Source organism: Strigops habroptila, chromosome Z (assembly GCF_004027225.2).
Source record: "Strigops habroptila isolate Jane chromosome Z, bStrHab1.2.pri, whole genome shotgun sequence".
In the NCBI taxonomy this organism is placed as follows: domain Eukaryota; kingdom Metazoa; phylum Chordata; class Aves; order Psittaciformes; family Psittacidae; genus Strigops; species Strigops habroptila.
Window position 1 is genome coordinate 51,686,584 of NC_044302.2, and position 23,429 is coordinate 51,710,012.

Sequence of the window (23,429 nt, forward strand, 5' to 3'; positions counted from 1 at the left end):
ATGTTCAGAATGTTGAGAAACCACAACAATTGTATTAGTCCTTTTATTATTCCCAAAGACCAAACTGGTACCCAGTGAAATACCTGTTAGGGTCTCACACAGTATAGTTCTCTGGAGACTGTTACATGAAGTGCCTCATGTGAGTTCTGATCTACTTTCCCTTGTATGCAGATGAGACAGAGAAAATCAAGCTTGGAAGTTGGTTCTATCAACAAAATGAAAAACATACCATCCTCCTAAGACCTCCTTCCCTCCCCTGTCCCCACACAAAAACCCCAACAATTGCACATTAGCTGATTGGTAGCATCAGGTTCTGGGGTTTTTATAATTGACTGTATAAAGTTCTTTTCTACAGGAATATTCTATAAGACTAGAACTATGACAGCAGTATATAAATGTAATCTGCTCTGAAAAATACCTTTTGTGTTGAAGGATGTGTTTGAAACTATTCTGATGTGCACATGCTGGACCAATGGATAAAATGTCATTTACATTCAGGGATGTGGAGAACCAAGGAGGTAAAGATGCATTACCACTGACATCTGCAACCTCTAGCCCTTTGCAGAGCAATAACCACACAGGTTTAAAAAAACCCAAACCATATCAGACCAAACTAAAAATATCAAAAGTCTTCTGCCATTAGGTTTCTCTACTATTTTCTTTTTCAGGTCCTGATTGTCTGCAGTACAGGTTTGGCCGGGATCATGTTGCTGAATTATCAACGAGATTACACCATCTGGGTGCTGCCACTCATCATTGTCTGCCTCTTTGCATTCCTGGTTGCTCACTGCTTCCTTTCCATTTACGAAATGGTTGTTGATGTCCTTTTCTTATGTTTTGCCATCGATACAAAATACAATGATGGGAGCCCTGGGAGGGAATTCTACATGGATAAAGTTCTTATGGTAAGTTTTGCCTTGCTCTCTAAGTCTACAGATATGGTTCCATAAAATAGATATTTTGACAGGGAAGTGAACTCACTATCTGACTGTAATATGTTTAGGTTTCGGGGGTTTTTTTTTCTGGTTACCATGCTGTCTTGTTCATGGCTTGATCAGCAAGCAGTGTGATCTGATGAGCCTCAGATAAGTAATGATGCTTCCTTCCCTTGGCATCACTGGTATTGGCTTCTATTTGCTGGCTGCTAGGTGAGTAGTCGTCTTACAGAATCTCACTCTTGAGTATAATTTCTTTTAGAATGATACCGTGCAGAATAGAAAGAAGCAAAACAAGTGGAAAAGGCTTGGATTTTATGCTTTCCTAAGAAGGACCTGTCTTGGGATGTGAAAGAGAAAAAATATCAGGGTATTCTACCCTACGCATGGATAGTGACCACACTGGAGTTTTTCTTCTTCAGATAGACAGCAATCAGAATTTGACTCTCTGTCACGTAGAGAAACAACAGGTTTTATGTTTTGTCCTGGAGCCTAGATGCTACATCAAGGCCCTTTGCACAATTCAGTTCTTATTTGTTTGTTCCATCTTACTCTGTGTTCATTCTAGCTAGAGACCAAGATGTAAAAATTCTACCTCTCAAGCCTTTCAGTTTGTTGTTGAGTAGGTAATTTTCCTGCCAGTATTTTGTGTCAACCGTAGAATATGTCACTGTAAAATGTACACCCATGTGTTGGCCACAGGAAGATTCTCATGAATTCTAGGCATAATTTCTTTTTCTGATTACTTGTTAGAAAACCATGCCAAGAATTTAACATTAAATTTTTGGTAAAACACTACAGAATCTAGTGTATATAGTAGCTGATGAGTTGCTTTTTAGCACAGAATAAGCATAAAGTGCAGCATGGTGTCCTGGAAGACAACACAGATAACTTATAAAAGCATTGTGGGTTTCTTTAGTCAGCAGTTGATATCACAAAACACCAGCAGCTAATGTTTGCTGAAATTTGCTACAGAATGCTTGCCTTTAAGAGAAAAAAAATTACTTAAAATTGAATTATAATCTTTGCTAATCTTCATGAATAGGTGATTTTGATCCAGTGAAAAATTTAAGAGTTTGAATTGAGGGAAGTTGGGGAAATCAACAAGATTTTGCAAGTAATTATCTCCAAGTGCTTAATGGAGTTCTAACATTATACACAGTTAAGAGGATGGGATGTAATAACTGGGATCTTTGGGGTTTTCTGTGGGATTTTTTTTGAGGTGTTTTTTTGTTGTGGGTTTTTTGGTTTTGGTTCTTTTTTTTATTTTTTTTTTTTTTTTTGGTGACAACCACCCTTTACTTTCGTGCCCCATAAAGAAGAGCGTTGTGTGGTAAATGTGAAAGTTGTAACAGCACACAAGTGATATACCTCTCTGGCTTCCAGAATTAAATGAGGGAGACCTTTGTGGTTATTTGGCAGGCTTTTTGATATTTTGTGGACATGTCTGAACAAGAGAAATGGGAGGAACAAGTTGTGTTGACATTTTGAGCAGTTACATCTTGATGTTTTGTCTTAAGATCTGATGTTTGGAGTCTGCTCTAAAAAAGCTCTTTTCACTTCATTACTGTTTTTCAGGAGTTTGTGGAGAATAGTAGGAAATCTATGAAAGAAGCTGGTCGGGGAGGTGGAGCTGAGGGCAGAGAGCTAAAACCCATGGTAGGTGCAGATGAGGAGGTGGCGATCCTCCAAGAGTTTCACTTTTACTTCTTCTCCCTCTTTGTCTTTACTGACTGCACTTCTTCAGGAGAAGTTTTTGTTCTCTGTATCACTCAAGATGTTCTGCTTTTTCTGTTTGTGAGCTTGCCTATCACCTGGATGGCAGAGTTTTTGTCACAGCTGAGACCATCTCCTGTAAAAGTAAGATGAAAGGAACTGTGTCATCTGAAACAAACGCATCATTTCATTAGGATTAGTAGCACATGCTCTGTGGTATGCGCAGACAGTCCCAGTTGCTAAATACTCTCAAAATAAGGTGGCTCTGGAACTCATTGGGCTATTCTGAATTTAATCATCTTTTCAGCCATGAGCTGAACAATTTTTATTCATCTTATGTTCACCATAAAAGCCTGAAGAACACTACTGAGCACATCCATTGTTGCAAAGTAGGACCAGGCATTTAAAGCTCTCACCAAATTATTTTATACAGTGCCATGGAATTGGATACAGTGATTCCTTTCAACCTGCTCAAATGACATTTCTCCCAGTTGTTTGTTTTTATTGCCAACTACTTACGTTGCTTGTCTCTTGTGTGCTCTTTCCATCTCACACTGTCAGATACACGGACAGTGAACAATGCATCATTTATGCTTCTGCAGCCTGTTTTACTTATGGTGTGCCTGTTAGGAAGGCATTGCATGTCTGAGTAGCCTGGAATAAGGAACAGCTATACAAGGTACAGATAACAGATAGGAGGATGAGTTTGGAAGGTGGAGAAGTGAGAACATATGATGGAGAGCCAGGCTGGGCAAGGTATGACTTGTCATCGTGCAATATGACTTTGTGAAATAAAATTTTTTCCATCATTACTTTCTCAGAGTATTTGGAACCTGACTCAGTTCCTTACCATGGGACAATTTTTTAACCTAATGGAATCTAAATAACTGTATGCTAACAGTAGAATTTTTTTTCCATGATGTATGTTAAGCCATGTTGCATGAGCACTTTTTGACCAAGCTGGAATGGGTTCCTGGTGTAAAGTGGATAGATGTGTAGCTTTGCGTGTTTTGCTATTTCATTATACCAATTTCTAGATTTGCTTATGCCTAATTGCTGCTGTGTTTATCTAAAAAAACTAATTCTATGCTCATTTACTGTTTTATTCTGGGAGTAATTCTAGCTGTTCAAACAGACACTAATGTTGGGATTTTCAGAGTGATCTAAATGCTGTAGATGTAAAGACGCCATTAAAATTATTGAGAATTGGGTGTGCAAACCCTCTAGTCACATGCAGAAAATATCCCGGTCCAAAATTTTGTTATGTTAAGCTCTAATTCAAACAACTGATTTACCTTAAGTGGTCTTCCACTTACGCTCTCATCAGTGCTAGCACAAACTGCTAGTTACGCTTTTTTACTTGTCTGCCTAAAGCTTGGATGTTAAAGCCTATTCACTGTGCCCCTCCTTGTAAAAGAGCAAACCAAGTACTTGCAAGTCAAAGATAGTCTTGTTCTTTTATGAATACAACTCTAAGTGCTTGAGCCTGGCACTGTGTCAAAGTCCTCCTAGGACTGCTGGTGAAGGTGCTGAGCCCTTGGGGCTCACCCTGAGTGTCACCTGCTGAATTACTCCCAGTTTTGCTGCTCATGTGATTGTCCTGTTTGGATCTGATAGCGCCATGTTCTCTCAAATGGTCTTCCATTTTTGGGCATTCAGCTCCAGTTGATCAGTTTCTGGAATACTAGGATCTCACTTTCTGACAAGGACAGGACACAGCAGTTACCTCCATGAAATTTCTGATACTTTTCCCCAAGTCATTGTTAAAGGCCTAGGTTACATCTGGAATAGGGTCACTCATAAGTCTGTTCTGTACTAGTAGTGCCTATAGTCCCAAAATTTGGTATCTGAAAATTAGATTCATTTTTCTTCTTTTTTTTTCCTTCTTTTTTTAGAAATAGTCTTTTCTGTTTTGCTTCAGTCTCCTTGAAATGCAGATATTTCTTACAAATGACAATTAGTTCTAAAACTGAAATGCCCTAAATGCTAGGACCTTCTGTTCTTGTATCAAGGCACAAGAAAAAAAAACCAACTTTTCACATTTCTTTCTTTGTGGTTTCCAGTGACCCCTTTTACTCAGTTTCTCCTTGTCCTTTGGCATTTGTCTAAGACTGTACTGTATGACTTTGTTTTCTAGGCCTCTGGAGCAAGTTCATCTTGAAACTAGCCAGCCATATTGGAACCCACTGACATTCCAAAATAGTATATATATACATATATACATGCATATATATATATATATATAAATAAACAGCCAAAATCAGAGAAAAGGAACAGGGATTTAATACTTTTTTTAACAATTATTTTTGTGAAACATGTACTCTTTTCATACGGGTGGCTTTTACAAGCAGCTTTATCATTGTTCCATTTTTTAAATTATTCATTGTGGTCATGGAAATGTTGATTCTTATCTGCCTGATATTTTGCAATCTGGAGGAGGTATCATTGTAAAGATAATCTGAAATGATGACTGGTGTAGAGACAGATTTCCCATGACACTGCTAATGTGCTGAGAGTTTTACTTGCTTAGTTTGTTTAAATTTGCATTAAATTCAGGACAGTTACATGTAAGGAAAACCTTCAAATCAAGAAAAGTCTCAAATTTAGTTTTTCAGAAGGTGGTTTCAGTGAGAGTTCATTCAATTTGAACAGGTTTATAAGCACTCATTTTACTTTTCAGCCCTGGCTGGGCATACATTTGTTTTGTCAGTATCAGATATCACAATAACCAACTCCTCAGGTATTCAGGTGTGTGGGAGCCCTTGCATCTCCTATTAAACAGAAACTACAAAATGGGGACAGATAATTTTTATATGCAATTAACTTCCTGTTTTACCCTACTTACCCCTCATACCCATTGCCCTCTACCCTCCCCTTGAGCTTAGTAGCCTCCTTTATACTTCAGCAGTGCTCCTTTGAAGGGTATGGATTCTCCATATCAAACAACTGAAATAACATTGTTAAAGCTCAGTCTCAGTCATACTCATGATTAATTCATGACTACAGATAAAAATGCTGAGGATGGAAAGAGAAATGGACTGTACACCTGTACAAAAAAGTACTGTATGCTTCATTTCATTTAATGCTGGAGAGCTCTGGGAGGAGGAAGGGAGGACCGTTCCTTACCTGTCATTTCATCCATATTTGCATGTACTGTAGCGGGTGGCTAAAACAGGAAAGGGAAGAGAAACATTTCTTTGGAAGTGTAACTGCCAGGATAGTTATCTAAAGTTATCAAATAATAACAAGAGAACATGCTTTTTTATTATTATTAGATACTTATACTTCTTTTCAGTCTGGAAGCTCACCAGATAAAATGCTAATATTCAATTGTTTGGCATATTGTAATGGTAAATGCTTAGAAGTGTATTTGCTAAGAATTCATGATTCTGTCTATGCTATATAATCCTTTTGTTACAATTTTTTTAAGAAAACTATTTTTGTTAATGTAAAATTAATATTTCAGAGCAGAATTTTTAAACTTATTGCACTAAATACAAGCTCTGTACAAATGAATAATGCCTCGATGGTTTGATCACTCCATTCAAGAAAATCTTTTGAAAGAGAAAAGCCCTTCTACAGAAGGTTTGTGATGGAGTGGTATGTCTAGCTAGAGACATGCACAACTCGTCTTACCAAGGTTTAATAAGTAAGCAGTTATCTGTGCTTCCTTTCAGAGGATCAGACTTTTAAATTGCTGGTTAAAAAAAATGTACAGTATCATGTAGCTAACCAGTGCTCTTACCTTTTGGCAATAGTGAAATATTTCACTTCTGCTTCTATAAATCATTTGATAAATTTGTTTAGTTTTCTTTTGGTAAGCCAATTCAAAGGATTTACTCTTTTCATATCACAGAGCCCAAACTGCATGAAAATAAAAATATATTTAGAAATGATAGCTGCTGAGGAGACAGGGAGACAGAATTATCCAATCCTGCAAGCTCTTAGGCACTTAAGTTAACTGAACCATATCGGTAGCTCCGCTGACATCAGGAGAAAGTTGTAAGTTACTCATCCATGTAAGCGCTAACTGAAGCTAGAGCTTCAACCTATGGATTCAAACTGGACCACTGGAGAGGCCTCTCACTTCAAGTTAGAGACCAGGCCATCTAGAAGAAGCACTGCAGCAGCCTTAAGTTCGTGGAGAGGAGACATTCTTGCTGTACCAATGTGTAAGACAGCAGTGGCACTGAACACCAATATTTGTGTATATCAGTGGGGGTTAGCAACAGAAATTTAAAAACTGGCTTAGATGATCCTTAGAAACTGAATTCCAAGGCCAAGAGACTTATCACATACCCAGTTGCTTCCAGAGAAACTAATTTCCATCTTGTTTGGAAATTATTGGAGGTGCTTTGATTGAAGCCTTGAATTTTGCTCGTTTTGACAACAAATTTCTGCCATGACCAGTTCCACAAGTTTGTGTTCTCTGCTCACTGGAAGTGCTAGGTGGGAGCTTTTCTCTGTAATTGCAACTAGGACTGCAGTTGGAAACAAATTTTGTATTTTTGTATTACTTGACTGTGCACCATTTTTATAGCAGTTTATCCTGTTTTAAAAATAAATTTGTTTTATTTACATGGTGTTTAAAAGATACAGGCAACACTTTTTTATGGGTAGTTGTAATGTTTAAGTGGCAAATCTATATCATTACCAAGTTCTTAATAAAATCTTGTGCACCATTCTTGAGTGTATATCCAGCATGCAGAGCTTTTCAGTCGTGCCAAAAAGGCATTCCATCCACATGCAGGCTTTCCAGTGGCCCTTTAGAGCTTTTTTGAGGTTCATTTGCAATCAGACTACAAACGGCCCTCTTCCAGCTCTGTCTTGAGCAAGGAGACAAGCAGAAGACTGACACCTGAAGAGACAACTTTTCGGGACAAGTTTAGACTCTGCTTTCCTTCCCTAGCAGGGATAGTGGAGTGGGAGAACACTTGACATGTAAATCCCTAGTTGGCAGTAGAGGCGCTGGGGTCTGCCAGTTGTGATGGATTAAATACTGTTTTTTGCCAGCTGGTTATTAAAGCCAGTATATGGACTGTTTTGTGGGAAGAAGTCTAGACTAACTAGACAGTGATGCTGCACTGGGAGTAAGAGGAGGAGGAGCGGAGGAGCAGATAAGACAGGTGAGACAGAGAAATCATTTCCTTGGAAAGTTCACTGAACCAAGTAGTGCTTGAGGACTGGAGATTCAGTTTGGACAATTTAGGTTTAAAAATGAAGCCAGTGGGATTGCTGGTTCCCAGCATTTGGTTCCTCCAAATGGTCTGCTTTGTAGCCTCTGATCAGATAGGTTTCGAAGGAAAAAAGCATACCATTCTTTAAATTGTTTAAAATTTTTTCCACATTATTTTACTCTCTTATTTGGAAGTTGAGCAGCAGTGTGTCATCTTTATTGCTTCTTCCAGCCCTAGAGAACTATGTTCTTTCGGGTCTCATTTCTGTACTGCTCTTCCAGCAAAGGAGTGCCAAGTGGCCGAGTGTCAGCTCTCCTTCGTTCCACTGATCTTAGCACATGCCTTCTCACCTTCCCGACGTAATGATTCAGGGTATCTCCTGGACTGAATGGGAGGGGTAGTAGGTGCTGACCTGAAGTTCTGAGGTGGATTTTTGTTTTGTACAATATCACTCCATCACTGTGCTTGCTGGCGTTAGGAGTGCAGCCCATCACTTCTGCAGTTTTGGTGCTGCTCTAGATTTAAACATATGGTATGGTCACCTTAGAATTGCTTATTCAACTTTTCTGTAGCTTGTGTTCACTGTCCTAGTGGCCAAAAACAGGATGGGGGTTTACATGTGGCCTTAGCTTGGCATAGTAACCCAAGGACTTTCTGCATTAGGAAAGCATGTCCTAGACAGAAGGAAGAACTTAAAAACCCAGCTGCATTGTGGTGGGTTGACCCTGGCTGGCAGCTAAGCCCCCTATTCTGTTGCTTGCTCAATACCCCCAGCAGGATGGGAGAGAGGACTGGAAGGATAAAAGTGTCTAGATAGTTAAAAAAAAAAAAAGAATGCCAAGCGATGCAAAGGCAATCACTCACCACTTCCCACCAGCAGACCAGTGCGCAGCCAATCTCCAAACAACAGCTACTTTGGAACCACACAAACACACACCAGTTTTATTGCTGAGTATGACATTATATGGTATGGAATATTTCTTCAGTCTGTTTAGGTCTGCTGTCCTGGCTGTGTGCCCTCACACCCTCTTGCCCAACCCCAGCCTGCTCTGCTGGGGTGGCAGAGTGAGAAACAGGCCTTGACCCTGTGCAAGCACTGCTCAGCAACAGGTTAAGCACTGTTGTATTAATCAACACTGTTCTGGTCAATAATCTAAACCACAGCACCATGCAGACTGCTGTGAAGAAAATGAACATCCCAGCCCAACCCAGTACACAGGTCCACTTACCCAAGAGTTAATCCAAGACTTGCTCCCTGCATTTCTGTATAGCACCTTCTCAGGGTGGTTACTTCTTTCTGAAAGGGCTTTTTTTGCAGCAGGCAAGTAGCCTGCTCCACAGTGCTCCCTTTCATGGAGGGAGCAGGGGATGCTAGCTCTTACTCTTTCAGCACAAAATGGGGATATAAAGCAAAAATGAGCCCTTTCTGTATCAGTGTTCTGGCAATTAAGCAGCCAGTGTTGGAGACAACATATTTAATGTGCCCTCGGGGCATGCACTTTAGTGGTTTGCTCTGAGTGGTTACGATGTATTCTATGAATGTATGTTATACAGTCAGAATAAAATGCATGTAGCAGACATATACTCATCATCACCATCCAGTGATCATTTGGTTCTGAGTGCACATTACATGCTGTATTGAACACGGCACAGTCATTCTAAGAAAGAATCTCAAGATTTAAAAGTAGATACCTAACAGCATTCCTGTTTTTAAATCATGGCTTTGCCTGTGCAGATACTACTTACTAAATCTAAACATCACTAGTCCATTGTTTCTTGAACAGCTTGTGTGACACATTATCACCACAGAAATCCTATTTCATCTTTGTGGGGAAAAAAAAAGCCCTTGTGTTTCCCAAAACAAAACCCAATAGGCTTATTTGAAGCATTTCTTGCACTCAGCTTGCTTGTTGGGATGATGGAAATTTACTCTAAATATTTCACTTTAAAACGCTCTTTCAACTACTTCATCTCTGCTGTTATTTCCATCACATAACAAAATATTATGGAGACTAGTAAAATTTGTATTTCTTGTGTTCTGTAGCAAATACTGTTCTCAAGGTATTTTTTTTCTTCTCTATTTGGAGAGATGAGAGATGAGATGAAACTTGTCTCTTGTGATGGGGGTCATGTATAAAAGGCAGAATTTCTGGTCTGGGATGGCGCTGTGATATGTCTTGCAGTGTTTGCAAGTTGATGCAATCAAGCCAAAGCTCTTCAGAGATATTGGAATTATGAAAATATTTCTAGGGACAATAGGTAGCATGAATCCATGTAAAAATACCTATTTGGAGGCTAAACTATCCGGCATTCATTTGACAGAGATCTGTTAAAACAGAACTAACAGAAAACCAGTAAACACCATCAAATTCTATTCCCCTGAGGTCAACTTATCGTACGTCAGTATATTGGGCACAAGTTGGTTTTTTAAGCATTTGGTACTTTTCTATAGAAGAAATATGGGACTCCCCTTAGAACCAAAGTTGCAAGAATTCAGAGCAAAAGTACCATCTGACTTAAGAAGAACTAGCCTAATTTCAGTAACACAGAGGGCTGGCTTCTCTGTGAATGTGATGGAAGACGCTGGCAGCATAGGTGGCTACCATTCCTCAAGAGAACCACCACTCCTCTCTTATTTGAGTGAAATAGGAGCAGCTAGGGAATATTTCAGAAAGGTTTTGTGAGATTAGGAAGCGGTTACTCCTGAAACCCAGCAGAAGTTGGGCCCTGACCGCACATCTAATTCTCAAATAAATACTGCATTTGCTCCAGTGTAAGTATTGGTTGGGTTCCTCTCTGCTCCAACTGAAAACAGAGAATACCTCTCATTAGAGAAACAGTGCCGCTGACAATGTCATAGTGTCTCACAGGGGAGTGAGAGAGAAGAAAAGAGAAAGGTGGTTTTGTTTCCAATGTAGGCCAGAAAGCAGCTGCCAGAGGTTAGGTGCAGCCATGGAGAGCAGGATTTCCACAGGATCTTCACAGTAGTTAAGAAAAATCACATTCCGATTCACAGACATCTCACAGCAACATCCCCTGTGCCCTGCTTTTATTTTGCTCTGGAGCTCTTCAGAGCAAGAAAGAAGGTGGAATCCTATACCTATAGAAAGGAGTTATTTCTATATGGTGGATGGTGTTGCTGATTATAGGAGATACTCTAAGGAAAATCTGAACAGATTTTAAAGGCTTGACAGTATGTGCATTGTCTATCAAAGCTTCATCTGGAAATAAACTTTTCATCCTCTTTCACTCATACTTCGAACAGGGCAGTCAAACCCCTGGACTGGCTTAGTGATTTACATTGAATCAAGATCAACTGACAGGTGCTCCTTTTTCCAGTGGAATGCCACCTCCTTTGGGAATGGGAAAAGTAAATGTGACACTTTATTGTTGTCTTGAGAATTTGAAATGTTTTATACTGCAAGCTGTGAATGCAGGAAGAGAAAGGAAATTAACAGTGCTGATCTAATCTTAGATTTTCTGTGTAAACTGACATTGTGCCAGGATACTGATGCAAAACTGTATTTTAGTCTAAGAAATGTATAGATTTTTTAATGTATCAAAATAAAGGTTTTCTTTTTAAGTAAGAGAGAAATTTCTGTTGTCTTCCTTGTGGGGTGCTAAGCCCTGCTTTTCTTCTTGGGAATATTGCCTCATGACCCTGGAAGCAAGCGGCGCCCCCCCAAATCTTTGCTCAAGATTAGCTTTGCCTTGTGCCTGCCCTTTAGCTGAGTAGCTGCGGTAGTGCTGGGCATGCCTTCTTGGCTCTCTCACTGTCCTGGTGCCTAGAAAAGCGTTGCTAATGCTAATGCTTATGCAGAGCTTGGGAGGGTTGAATGGGGTTTTGGAGAGCAAAGGGGGGGTTTTTTGCTGTCATTCTTCCCTCTAACCTTCTGTTCCTCAGCTTCTCTCCTGGGGATAGGAAACTGCCCCTTTAACTGTAATGCCAGCAGTGTCACCCACCACCAGGTTCCCTGGCCTCCCTGGTAGACAGGCTACAGGGTGTGCTGAACAGTCAGTCCCACACTGAAGAGGTTGCTGAAGTCTTCGCTGTGGAAATGGAGGTTGCGTTTACACATGTGCACAGAGTTCCTTGCTCTCACCTGGGTTGCAGGGCTCTCTGGACTGCTAATGCTATCTGTCTGGAGCAGACTGGCTAACAATGCATGCTTTGCCTTAGAGGCACAGCTTAGGGGGAAGGCAGAGTAGGGAGAGATGAAAGAAATCATGTTACAAGTTACGCAAACTGCACATCCCAGCGCTGCACCTCTTGTGGGGCCATCTCCTTGTTCTGCAAGGTCCTCCCAAAGCAGGATCCCTGTTCTGGAGAGCTGCTCTAACAAGCTTAGACAGCTGCAGATGGATGGTGAATAGAAGCAGTAACAGCACCTGTGTAATGTTACTCGCAAAGGCATGTGCAGTCACAAAGATTCCTTCTCTTCTCTCCCTCCCACGGGCACAGCAAATTTCTGCTTCCTTTAACCGCCAGGTTTTTTAATACAATAATCAGCCAAGATGAACCGTGTTTTCTTGCTTGTGTTACTCTTTACTGCAAACCATTTCAGCACTGCATTTGCATAAGATGGTTTGCTTTATCTGGGAACCACTGCCACTTCTGAACCTGAGGCTGAAGCCGTTGTGCCAAATCACTAAATAGTTATTAGGATGAAAAAGACCAGCCAGCCCACCAGGAAGGGACACTTGGGTCTCATGCTGTGGACCCAAATCCTTTGCTGCATGTCTCAGTGCTTTGCTGTTCCTCTGAAGTGCCCTTGGCTCTTCATAGTTTATTCAGGGTGGAGCTGCTTGGCTGGCTGGGATTAGTTGTACGGAGCAAAAGAGACTCCGGAGATGCACTTCTTGATTAGTAAAGGTTTTAGTGGCAGGAAGCACTTTACATACAGGTTATGAAACCTATGTCTGGTTTCCACCGGGTTTTGCCTGTTTCATAACTGCACAACAGGACCTCTTTGGCTTTCCTCACCCTCTCCAACAGTGGGGGACTGTAGCACTGACTGGGGAGAGCAGTGCTGATTCTCTGAGCTTGGAAACAAAAGTTGTGTGGCTTTTGGTGAGGGGAGAAGAAGGGGCTAAAGTTAGGCTGGTGAGGGTTAGTGAGAGAAGCACATGCAGGGAAAACATGGGACTTAGGGAAGGGAAAACCTGAGGGCACTGGGGTAGAGTGGGCAAGAAAACCCAGAAAGCTATTAGCAGGGACCTGGAGGCAGAGGAGTGGAGCTGCAAAAGCAGGATTTGTCCTTCAGCCACGCAGCAGTTCCCACTGCCAAGACACTCCATGCAGTGAGCACGTACCTCTGAATCCCAGCCTTGGGACCTGCTCCCTGCATCAGCAATTGCAGAACAGCATGGGCACATGCCTCCTCAGCTGCCTGCTCCCTGCGTTGCCCTGCTCTCCCACCACAGCTGAAACATAGACTTACAGAATCACAAAATGGTTTGGGTTGGAAGAGACCTTAAAGCTCATCCAGTTCCAACCCCCTGCCGTGGGCAGGGACACCTTCCACTAGAGCAGGTTGCTCAAAGCCCTGCCCAGCCTGGCCTTGAACACTGCCAGGGATGGGGCAGCCACAGCTTCTCTGGGCAACCTGTGCCAGCGCCTCACCACCCTCACAGCGAAGAGCTTCTTCCTTGCTTGCAGGGCAGCACAGCTCCGTGGCTGCTGTAGGAGCATTCCTGACTGCGTGGAGGATGGGGCCCTCTGTGTGCAGCCCTCAGCATGCAGCAAACTGCTCCTTCCCAGAGCCAGTGAGGCCAGATCCTGCACTGCTGCAGTCTGGCATGGCTCCTTCCTCCCACCGTGGGCCACTGAGGAGCTGACCTAGTTTTGGTTGCTGGTATTTAGATGTTTAATGAAGATTAGCTAGTGCCCAGGGAGAGGTTATTTAGAATTTCTAATTACTATTTAAATTATGAATGTGTGAAACGGATGGAGCCTGCACTCCCACACACATAGCACCTTAAAAAGCTGTTTTTCTAACACCTACTGCCATAATCTTTATCTAATGCTCAGCCTTTAAATACATTAAAGTGGAAGAAAATCCAGTGCCAGGGTATATTTTCGGAGACCCTTGCTAGAGCAGTCAAAGCTAGAAATAAAGCCTGTGACAGGAGCTACTGTATTGTTTTATCTAGCTACCTCAGCTGACTAACCAAGTGGGAGACAAATACATGCGTGAGCAGGTATTTCACACTGCAGTGCTCTGAAGAAGGAATGACAGGCCTCAACCCTGTGCCCTGCCACAAGAAAATTAAAACAGAGTAAGTCTGCCTCAGTCCCAGTGGTAGCGATAAGCTTATTTTAATTACTTTCTGACAGCTCTTAGCTGCATTATAGTTTTAACTATTAAGTCCTGGAGGAATACAAACTTTGGGACTGGAAAACATTCATTGGCAATGTCTAGCCACCTCTCCTGACTGTAGATGCTGTGAAGGTGAGTACATTAAAGATCAGTAGGCACTCAGGTACTGGAGGAGGAGGGACAGATGAACAGAATAGGGACAAGTAAGGCTCCTTGGGAAGTTAGGATATAAAAATGCCTCTCTTCAGCAGCAAGAAGAGGCAGTGAATTGGGCAGAAGTTGAAGGGAAATAATACAGACATGGACACCTGAGCCTCCTTCCTCTTCTGATGCTTAAATACCTAAAAACTCAATCCTCCACTATCAAACTCACTCCAGTCGTTTAGTGGGCCTTAGTAGTTCAATAGATACATGAAGTCATCCTGACTTCCTTTCACCATGTCATCTACTGATTTGCTTCTTACACTTCTGGTTTCAGTGAAAGCTTTCCTGGCACAGGATGTGATTCAGTATCCCATATTTTTCTGTATTGGGATTCATTGTCCCGACTTTTCATCAACAGAAGGATGGAGTGGCAAGAACAGTAACAATGTCAGTCCCACGGAAGCGGGAAGGGAGCGCTCAGAAGAGTATCTGGAGAGAACTCAGGGTTTTATTTTGTTGTTCAGGTCTCCGAAACTGGAAGCAAACCATGCACTGGTTTGATTCAGTCCAGTTGTCACTCTGTGAAACAAGATCTGTCAAATCCCAGGCCAGGAACACCATCCCAAGAGCACACTTTCTGGAAGAAGAAATACTCACTTATTGGAAGGCACTGCTGGGACCCTTCCAAACCCCTCCAAATTGCTCTACCCCTAATGACAACAGCAAAATTTGACTTTCATACCTAACATTGGAACATTGCTAGAGAAAGTAAAGGGACTTCAAAACGTGAGTTTGCTGCCTGTTTTATAAGGCCTGGTAGGGGGACTGCCTCTTTCTTATGACACAGAAGTCCTACTGCCTCCAGGCAAGGAGCACCGCAGCTTGTTTTTGAAAGCTCTGGTCTTGCATCCATTCATCGTGAGACAGCACACTGGCAAGAAACCTTAGAAAGGCCTGTATTGCATCGCAGCAGGAGAGCAGCCTTCCAGGAGAAGAGCAACTCAGGTTCATGCTGTTTATGACGAAGAGGAAGCTTAAAAGCTTTATCAAAATAGAATTTGCTTCCTAAAAAACCGAGCTCAAGAGTGTTCAGGTCTGGATTTCCCAGAAGATGCACAGCTTGAAAAGCTATTAAGCTTCAGAAAGAAATAATAAGGAAGCAAATCTTGAGTGAAGGATGTGGGAGAACTGTACACAAACCTGACATTTATACTCACAGAAATGTGTTTATGGGCCAGGGACCCCACAGTCTGGTCTTAGTTTAAGAATAGCGCATTTTCATAATCACATTCTGGTCTTACTTTAAAAATAGTACATAACAAGCAAAAAGTGCCCATTGTGGTTTTAAGCTATGAGAGCAACGTGGCTGTTGTTTGAAGCAAGCTGAGCATTTGATATGTGGCCACAAACCGTGCTTGCGCTCCAGCAGGGCCCCAGACATGACGCAGTGACTAAAATGGGAGGAAGGAGGAAATGACTCGTCAGACCAGAGCCAGGACATTAACTGGGGCAAGTCCCAGGAATGGCAAAGCCTTGCTCAGTGTCCAGGCTGCAGAGTACCTTGGATTTGCACATTGTAGCAGTGCCCACTCCCAGAGTTTTTGCAGGTGTTTTCCAGCTAACCCTTCTGAATGATCAGTCTGGAAAAGCAGTAAGTAGGGAAAAGGCAGTCAAAAAGCCAATAAATACAGAAAAGGCAATAAGCAGTAAATGAGATGCCAGAATGCAGACACCCTCCTCAGAAGTGGGCAGCAGGAAGGCTCAGAGGGGATGCAAGAGCATAGCCTGTGCCTCGCATATTGGAGGATTTGGCAGCAGCTCGTTTCTTTGCAGGGTGGGTGTTTATGCTTGCCTCTACCAATTACAGCTACACAACTGCTGCTGCTAGCAATTAAAAAGAATTAGGCTGTCTTTGGCTAGAATTAAGCATTTGCATTGTTACTGCAGAGGACGGTCAGAGAACCTCTTCAAGACTTGATCTGGAGTTTTAGAAAGCAGGCATTCCTTATTGCAGCGCTGGGGGCACACACGGGTCATTTCGCAAAGGTGAGCACTCCTGGTGAGCAGCATCCATATATCCCACAAACTTATGCATATTTACAGCCTTTCCAGGAAATGCTTTACCTATTCATTAGATTTCCTGGAACTAATTGTAATATCTGCATTTTAATCATGCATGCGCTTCCGTGCTGGGTGGTGGTCTCGAGGGGTCTCTGGTAGTCACCGATACTCTTCCTCACTGTGTCCGCTGATCGACCTCTGTGCTTGCGCGTGTGCAAAAGGCTCTTGTGAACTACTTAACAACTGTGTCCATGTTTTAGGTCAGTTTGTTCTGATTTGTTCCCTATCTTGCAGAACCCCATCTGTTGTGGTCACTCCTTTCTCATCTTCACACCAGGCTGACTACGGAGGGGTGAGCCAGCCCCATCTGTCTTGGTTAGTCCTTCCTTAACTTCAAAGGCTACCCTTGTTCTATGCATAGCTCAAGGCTGCACTGGCCCATCTTGCTCTCAACAAAGCGGTGCCAATTTACAACCTTAGCTTACAATTAAGAGAGCGGTTTTAATTTACAACTTAGCATTTTAGCTTACAGCATGGAGGTGTCTTGGAGGGAAATCTGTGTGAAGACAGATGAGCCCCTGCAGCCTGAGGATCATTGGATTTGCAGCAGAAAGAGCTTCAGGAGAGACTCTCCCTTGAGTGTCTTACATTTCCAAGGGGGCAAAGCTGCCCTTGGTGCCTGTTAAGAAGATCTGGTAAGAAATGATGCACTACTGCAGACCAGGACACACAGCATCTTGCTGTGATAGCAGTAACACAGCAGGCAAGTGGTACTCAGCATGTCAAACATACGGAGATCTACCTATGGTGGGCTTGTGCAGGTTACCTAGTGGAAACTATTACAAATGATAAGCACTTCACACTGAAGTAGTCTAACCTTTCCAAAAAAACAAACCAAACAACCAAACCCAACAAAAAGCAGCTGCTCCTGAGCCAAAGGGTGAATTTTTGTATTAAAACCCCTAGACAAATATAAAATTTGCATTTTCACTCCTGCAGATGAGTCCTGCCAACTTGCTCAGCCTAGGGGCACATCTCAGTACAAGGCATAGGCAGTATCATGAGCCTGAACAGCAACAGCTTCATCTGCTATTCTGTTCCTTCCTTTGCTGTCACAGTAATGAAATCTGGGGGGAATTAGAAAGTATTCTGTGTGCAGAGCCCATCAGCCACCCATTGTAATTTGGTCATGAAATACACAACCTCAGACTAGCAAGCACAATTAGCTAATAAGACTGCTTCATCATAACCCCATTTTAAATGGGCTGCTGATAGAGTAATTTGGGCACCAAAATAGCACAACAGGAAATGCATATTCCCTGCGTTTGGCTGTGTTTTCAATTAAGGTACGTTACAAAGGAGCCAGCAAGTGATCTCCCTGGCGGGAACGTCTCTGCAGAGCGCTGTGCTCTGACTGGGCTGAGAAGCAGATCTGCTTCTCCAGGCACAGCCAGGAATGCATGGTTACACATTCCAGGTGCGCAGGTTTGGGCTGCCCACAGCTCCCCTCAGGGACCTCAGCTGGGAGCGGCACTGCGGCCACCCAGCTGCGTGGAGCATCTCCATAAATAACTCCATTCAGCTCAGCTTGGCATGCCTTGAGCCGTATTTATCCCTCTGGGGCACGACAGGCCTGTCCTTTCCCCTCTGCGTGGAGATGAGGAAGCCAAGCCAGCCATGCCCGTTGCACTGCAGACTATTTTAGCAAGCTCCTAAAAAATGGAGGTTGCTGGGGCTGCCAGATCCCACTAGCAGCTCAGAGCTCATCAGGGAATTTAATTTAATACCCTGGCAATGCAGGAGTGCTTCTCACAGTATGCATGGATGCATGGCCCTTCCAGAATTTGGAAGCTCCCCAGCAATGGTGCTTCCGCTGTCCTGACTGGAGCCTGAGTGCAGCTCTCTGAAAGGAAATCGTAAAGTTTTTTTCTCTAGTTTCTCCCAAAAGAGCAAACTGCTTTTATATCCATTCTAGGCCTCTAGCAAACCAGCAGTTCGTCTCCTGAGAGCCTGTGGCATGAAATCTTTCACCACAAAAATAAGCCCGGTGCAATGAAGCCTCCGATGGTCAAAGCCACTTCCTGGACCAGCTCTAGCTCTGGACAGCCCTGCTCTGACATGAGCTGCTGCGCTGCACATGGGTGGTGTGGTTCCAAACAACCTTCCCTGTTGTAACAACCTGTTATCTTCCAAGCCTGCCCCCAGGGCGAGCTCCTTGCTGTGCCAGGATTGCTTTGCTGCCCTCTTAGCTAAAGGGCTGTTGCCATCTCGATGACTGGCAGATGCTAACAGGTGTCTCCCCTACCGCCCTCCTCCTCACCAGCATTTGCCCCCCGCAGGCTGTGGTCCAAGGACGTGGCGTGATTTCCGTGCTGGACGCACCAGCCTATGAGTGACGCGAGGAGTGTGACCAGATAAGAACCTCGGCTCTGGACTGGCCCAGCCCGGGGTCAGGAGATGGTGCACAAAGCACGGGCGCTGGTGGTACCCAACCTCCCTGGCTCCTGTCCTTGCCTCCTCCAGCTAAGTTATCAGCACGCGACCCCAGGCGATGCACCAGAGGTTATTGCTCTTCAAGGGGTAGCACAGAACTGGCCTTGGGGGCAAAGGTGATCTGCTCCCTTAGTGTTTCAGTCACAGTAAATGTAGGACAGGTTTAGAACACCCATTTCATGCTCCCCAGCTTCTTGTGCTTAAGGAGAGTTGCGACTCATCATGCTGACCTGTACTGGGTTTTTTTTCCTGCTCCAATCTTCTTTTGCTGTGCAGCCAGACTTCCCTGCAAGCTATGGGAAGTTAAGGGGTTAGATCCATCATCCACTGCTGCTCTCCTAGGGGGCACACAAACACATGCAACACTGCCTTCGCAGAGATGCAGAAATGTAACTTTCAACCCTTTTAGTTCTCTTCTTGTCATTGAGGCTCACATCCCCTGAATCTCCTTTTTTTACCTCACCTCAATCAGTGCAGTCCTGTTTTTTCATTTCTTTGAACAAACAGGAGATCTTCGTGGCACAAGTAGAACTCACTCTGTGCTTCTGCTGTCCATACGCTCAGCTGCTTTCCTTCTCCCTGTCTTCCTTATACTCCTCTTTTCCCACACACTCACCCAAGCATTGCCCTGGTTGTGCCTCCCTCTTGATTCCCTGCTGTCCTCTGTGATTTCCCAGATCAAGCCCTTGGCCCCAGACTTGAAAACCGTGTGTGACCCCCACCACTCCCCACCCAGACCTTCCTGCTATGACACCTCTCTGCTCTTCAGCTCAGACCTGAGGTGTCACAGAGCCATGGCTGCTCACCCCGACCCTTGCTCCTGCAATCTGGGACAATGTTCCTCATCTTTCCCTTGCTCTCTCTGTCCTTTGTCAAGCTAAATATCAAATTTGTCTCTCTCATAGTTTAAATATCCCTCGGGGAAAGAAAATGGAAGCTGTCTTCATTCTGCAACTCTGGCTTGCCCCGATAACTTCACTGGAGGCAGCCAGATAGACAACAGCTTCAAATCTCTGCCCTGCCTTTTCCTGGATCAGTTGATGACAGTGCAGTTCTGCTGCTATTTTAAGCTTTAATGTCCTTGCTTTATTGCTAAATGCTGGCAATAGAGAACACAGATCTGCTGCTACCTCATTGCACATCCAAGCTATGGTTCCTGTCTCCATGTAGGGGGGTTATATTGCGTAGTGCTTGGTAAACAGGGGTCCCACTCCAATACAAAATGTTACTGGTGGAATTTCAATTGAACTTAGCTCTGTCCCCCCCCTTAACTGCACTACAAGCAGAGTGAATAGAAATGAACTTTCAAATGCTTTTAAACATCTCACCCTAAAATTATTTGAACAAGGACCCAAAAGCCTTATGTGTGGTGATTTGCAACTTCATTCTTCAAGTAGCATTTAAGTGAAAATGCTAGGTGCAAGGTCACTCATTAGCACGGTACCCTGTGCATGGCAACACCACCATAAATACAGGCAGCAACTGTTTACATTTCACTCAGAGGAAGAGCCTAGACTCAGATCTGGACAACCCTAAAGCTTTGTTTTAGGGTGCGCTTTGCCTTGGGTCCAGTTATGATTTAAACACTATGATTTATTTGAAGTGCTCTCTTTGAGAAGACAGGAGGAAGTTGGGCACTGCAGCGTGGCTCCAGTTCACGTACCATGGGGAAACTCACTCTGATTCCCACAGCATTTCCCTGCACTTTTCAACCTAAAGTTGAAAACCTAAACCTAAGGGCACCCTAAAGTGACCAGTGGTTTTGGCACCTCGCATTTTTAGTTAAAACCTCCCTCAGTTAGTGACATTAGCAAAACATAGTGCCACATGTTGCTACCCACCTCTCCTCAGAGAGACCAGGGTGGTGGCTGGCAGACCCCCTGGTCCTGGGTACAAAGACCAACACACATGCAAGCTCTTCTAAAGGCAGGAGATCTGCAGTGGGCTCATGGTGCCCTCTTCTGCCCTCTGCCACCCTTGGCATCCTCGGGTGGGTGCTGGGAGGTGCCTGCAGGAGCAGGGACTGAGGGGGCCTGGGTGGAACAGGGAGCACAGCAATGGGTGCTGCCACACACAGCTCTGGGGCTGCTTGTGGGGGTGCAGCACAAGCCCCGGGTAATGCAGGTCGCTGCAAAGTCAGCAGAAGTGCTTGAAAATTCCTATCCCACCTTCCTCTGCCTTCTTTGCTCTTCACGTCTTTTACAAAGTTCTTCAGATGTCCTCAATAACTTTGGTAAAATATTTTCCTGAGCAAAACTGCAGCCACTTCAGAAGAGGACATGCTCCCAGAATCCAGTAAAAACCACTATTAACTATAAATGCCTGTCAGTGATCAGCAAGTTGCCCATTTGGCCGGCTGGCCAGCAAATGGCAGGGTCTTAAAGCCAGGCATACCCGAATGTCATTAGCATCGGGCAGCTGTTTCTGTGAAGAAGGGCGTGCACAACGCACAGCCGTTTTCTCCAGCACAACAACAGGCTGCTTTCCGCTGCAGGTCTCTGGCAACCCTTCTAAAGGAGCACATTGTACAGCTTTGCTCTGGAGCTTCCCTGATCTGGGCAGCCATCCCACCCTGCACAGGGAGCCACTCGGCCACGATGGGCACGGGGTGTCTCTGGCTGGTTGCAGCACAGATCATCCTGCACCAGAGAGCAGGCAGGCACCATGGGGAATGGAAACAGGTCTTGGCCACAGGTTGGAACTGGGAACTGGTGCACTGCTTCCTTTGCAGGGGTCGCTGGTGGTGTTGGGGTGGAGCTGGAACTGGGTGTCGCTGGGAGGAAAGTGTGGGGCTGCTGGCAGCTGCTGCTCCGGCTTTCAGACCACCCGCAGCCCCCAGGAGCGGAGCCAGGGTTGCCGTGCACGCCACAGCCCCCAGCTCCGCTGCGACCAAACGCTGGGCTCTGTGTGCGGAGGAGCTTCCTGCCCTGCAGGGACCTCAGAGCCCGCCGCCCTGCTCTGCAGACCAGCGGTCACCAGTGCCTAGAAGCGACGGGTCACGCACCACGGCTGGAGCTACCCCGTTCCGGCCAGACACGCATCAGAGGCCGGTATCCCACCGCCCGCCCTCGCCCAGGCAGACTGGCGAACGCACAGTGCCATCAGCTGGGCGTTTGCAGCCACCGGCCTGCCACCGCTGCCGGGCCGCTCTGCCCCGCGGGCAGGGGCTGCAGACAACCCCGTCATCTGCCCTCCGCAGCGGGCAGCGCTGCAGGCAGAGCGTGTGCCGCCCTGCTGAGGAGCGCAGTGTGCAGCAGAGGGACGGGATTAGGAGTCTTGAGCCCATTAGGAGGACAGCGGCTAATCCTCGCTGTGAAGCAGCTTTAGGGAGTCTTGTGTCCCCCATGGCGCGACCCCTCATCCGCCAGCACTGACTCGCTGCCTGAAGGCAGGCTCGGCGGCAGCGGAGCCCCTGGCGCTAACAACAGTCTGCCACGGGGACAAAAACCTTTGCCTGTGATTTGCTTTGGGAACCTCTTAAAAGGAAAGCGGAGGATCAGGTGGTAACTTGGAGAAGTGGTATTCCTTAACTGTTAACGGCCAGGGAAGTGCAGCCAGCCTTGAAAACCTTGTAATTATGCTCCCTTTCTTCTGAACTGCAAGTAGTCCCTCCACTGGGCTATGCCAGCACATCCCTCCCTGGACGTTAGAGCCGGTATTTCTTCCTCTCCTGTTACCTCCAGCTCCTTCATGCTCTACGGGAAGAATAGGCAGCATCAGACCCTTTTTCCCAGGTGTGCTTGCTTTAATGCCATGTGAAAAACTCCCTTTCTCTGCTCTTTCTCCTGCTGCTGCCTCTGCTCTTCCCTGGATTCTCTCCTTGCTTTGCCTATGTTCTTTCTGCTTCTGGCTGGCTGCAGGGCTGCTCAAAATCTGGTTTTAAGATGTGAAGTGACTGCTGGTCTGTGTGGCTCTGGGCCAAGCCTTCGTAGGCGGTGGCTAAGAAAATGTACTGTCTCACTGCTTTTCAACATGAGTCAAAGCTTATTCCAGTAGGTGCTTTGGCCTTAGAGGAGCAACTTCAGAAACTAACAAAATGATGTGATTTCAAGAACTCAGCCCTCATCTTCATGTATGGGTGACCCGTGAGCAATATACTTTGCTTTCACATAATGGGCCTTTCATTTCTTTCCGTCTGCTGTCCCTTGGCTCTGCTTTATTTAAGCAGTATATATGGGTATATCTTACATATATATATGTATATGTATATATTTTCTTCATGAGGCAGGGTCCCAGAGATGGCACAAGCTTTGTGCTGTGCTGAGGCACTGATATGCTACTAGACAGCTGGTACCATAACAGGGCAACGGCCTGACATTAACAGAAGTGATTTTACTAGGCTTGGATGCTCCCTTTCGTTACTCACACAGCTCATGTTTTTAATGTAAGGCCAGTTTCCTGTGATGGAGGATGGCTATTTTCCTTCAGTCCTAGTTATCATGAGCTCTGTGGCACTTTGTGGCACTGAAGGGGTATTTTCTGTAGGCTCTAGTGTACCCCACATGTGCACATCCCACCTCTGTTCATTTTCCTCTGCAGCCACATACAGTTTTTACTATCACCCTACTGGACTGAACAAGACT

General features: G+C 44.6%; 1 protein-coding gene across 3 annotated transcripts in view; it reads left to right on the forward strand.

Annotated features, from left to right (window-relative positions):
- SLC44A1 (solute carrier family 44 member 1) overlaps positions 1 to 11,415 on the forward strand; it is a 69,989-nt gene extending 58,574 nt beyond the window's left edge. For 2 of the 3 annotated variants that reach the window (XM_030469981.1, XM_030469983.1), the window contains 2 exons: positions 669 to 905; positions 2,514 to 11,415. In XM_030469981.1, the coding sequence (XP_030325841.1) occupies positions 669 to 905; positions 2,514 to 2,804 (528 nt within the window). In that variant the 3' untranslated portion in view covers positions 2,805 to 11,415. The remainder of the gene's footprint in view (positions 1 to 668; positions 906 to 2,513) is intronic. The other variant, XM_030469982.1, reaches the window with a different exon arrangement.
- Positions 11,416 to 23,429: the final 12,014 nt, after the last annotated feature.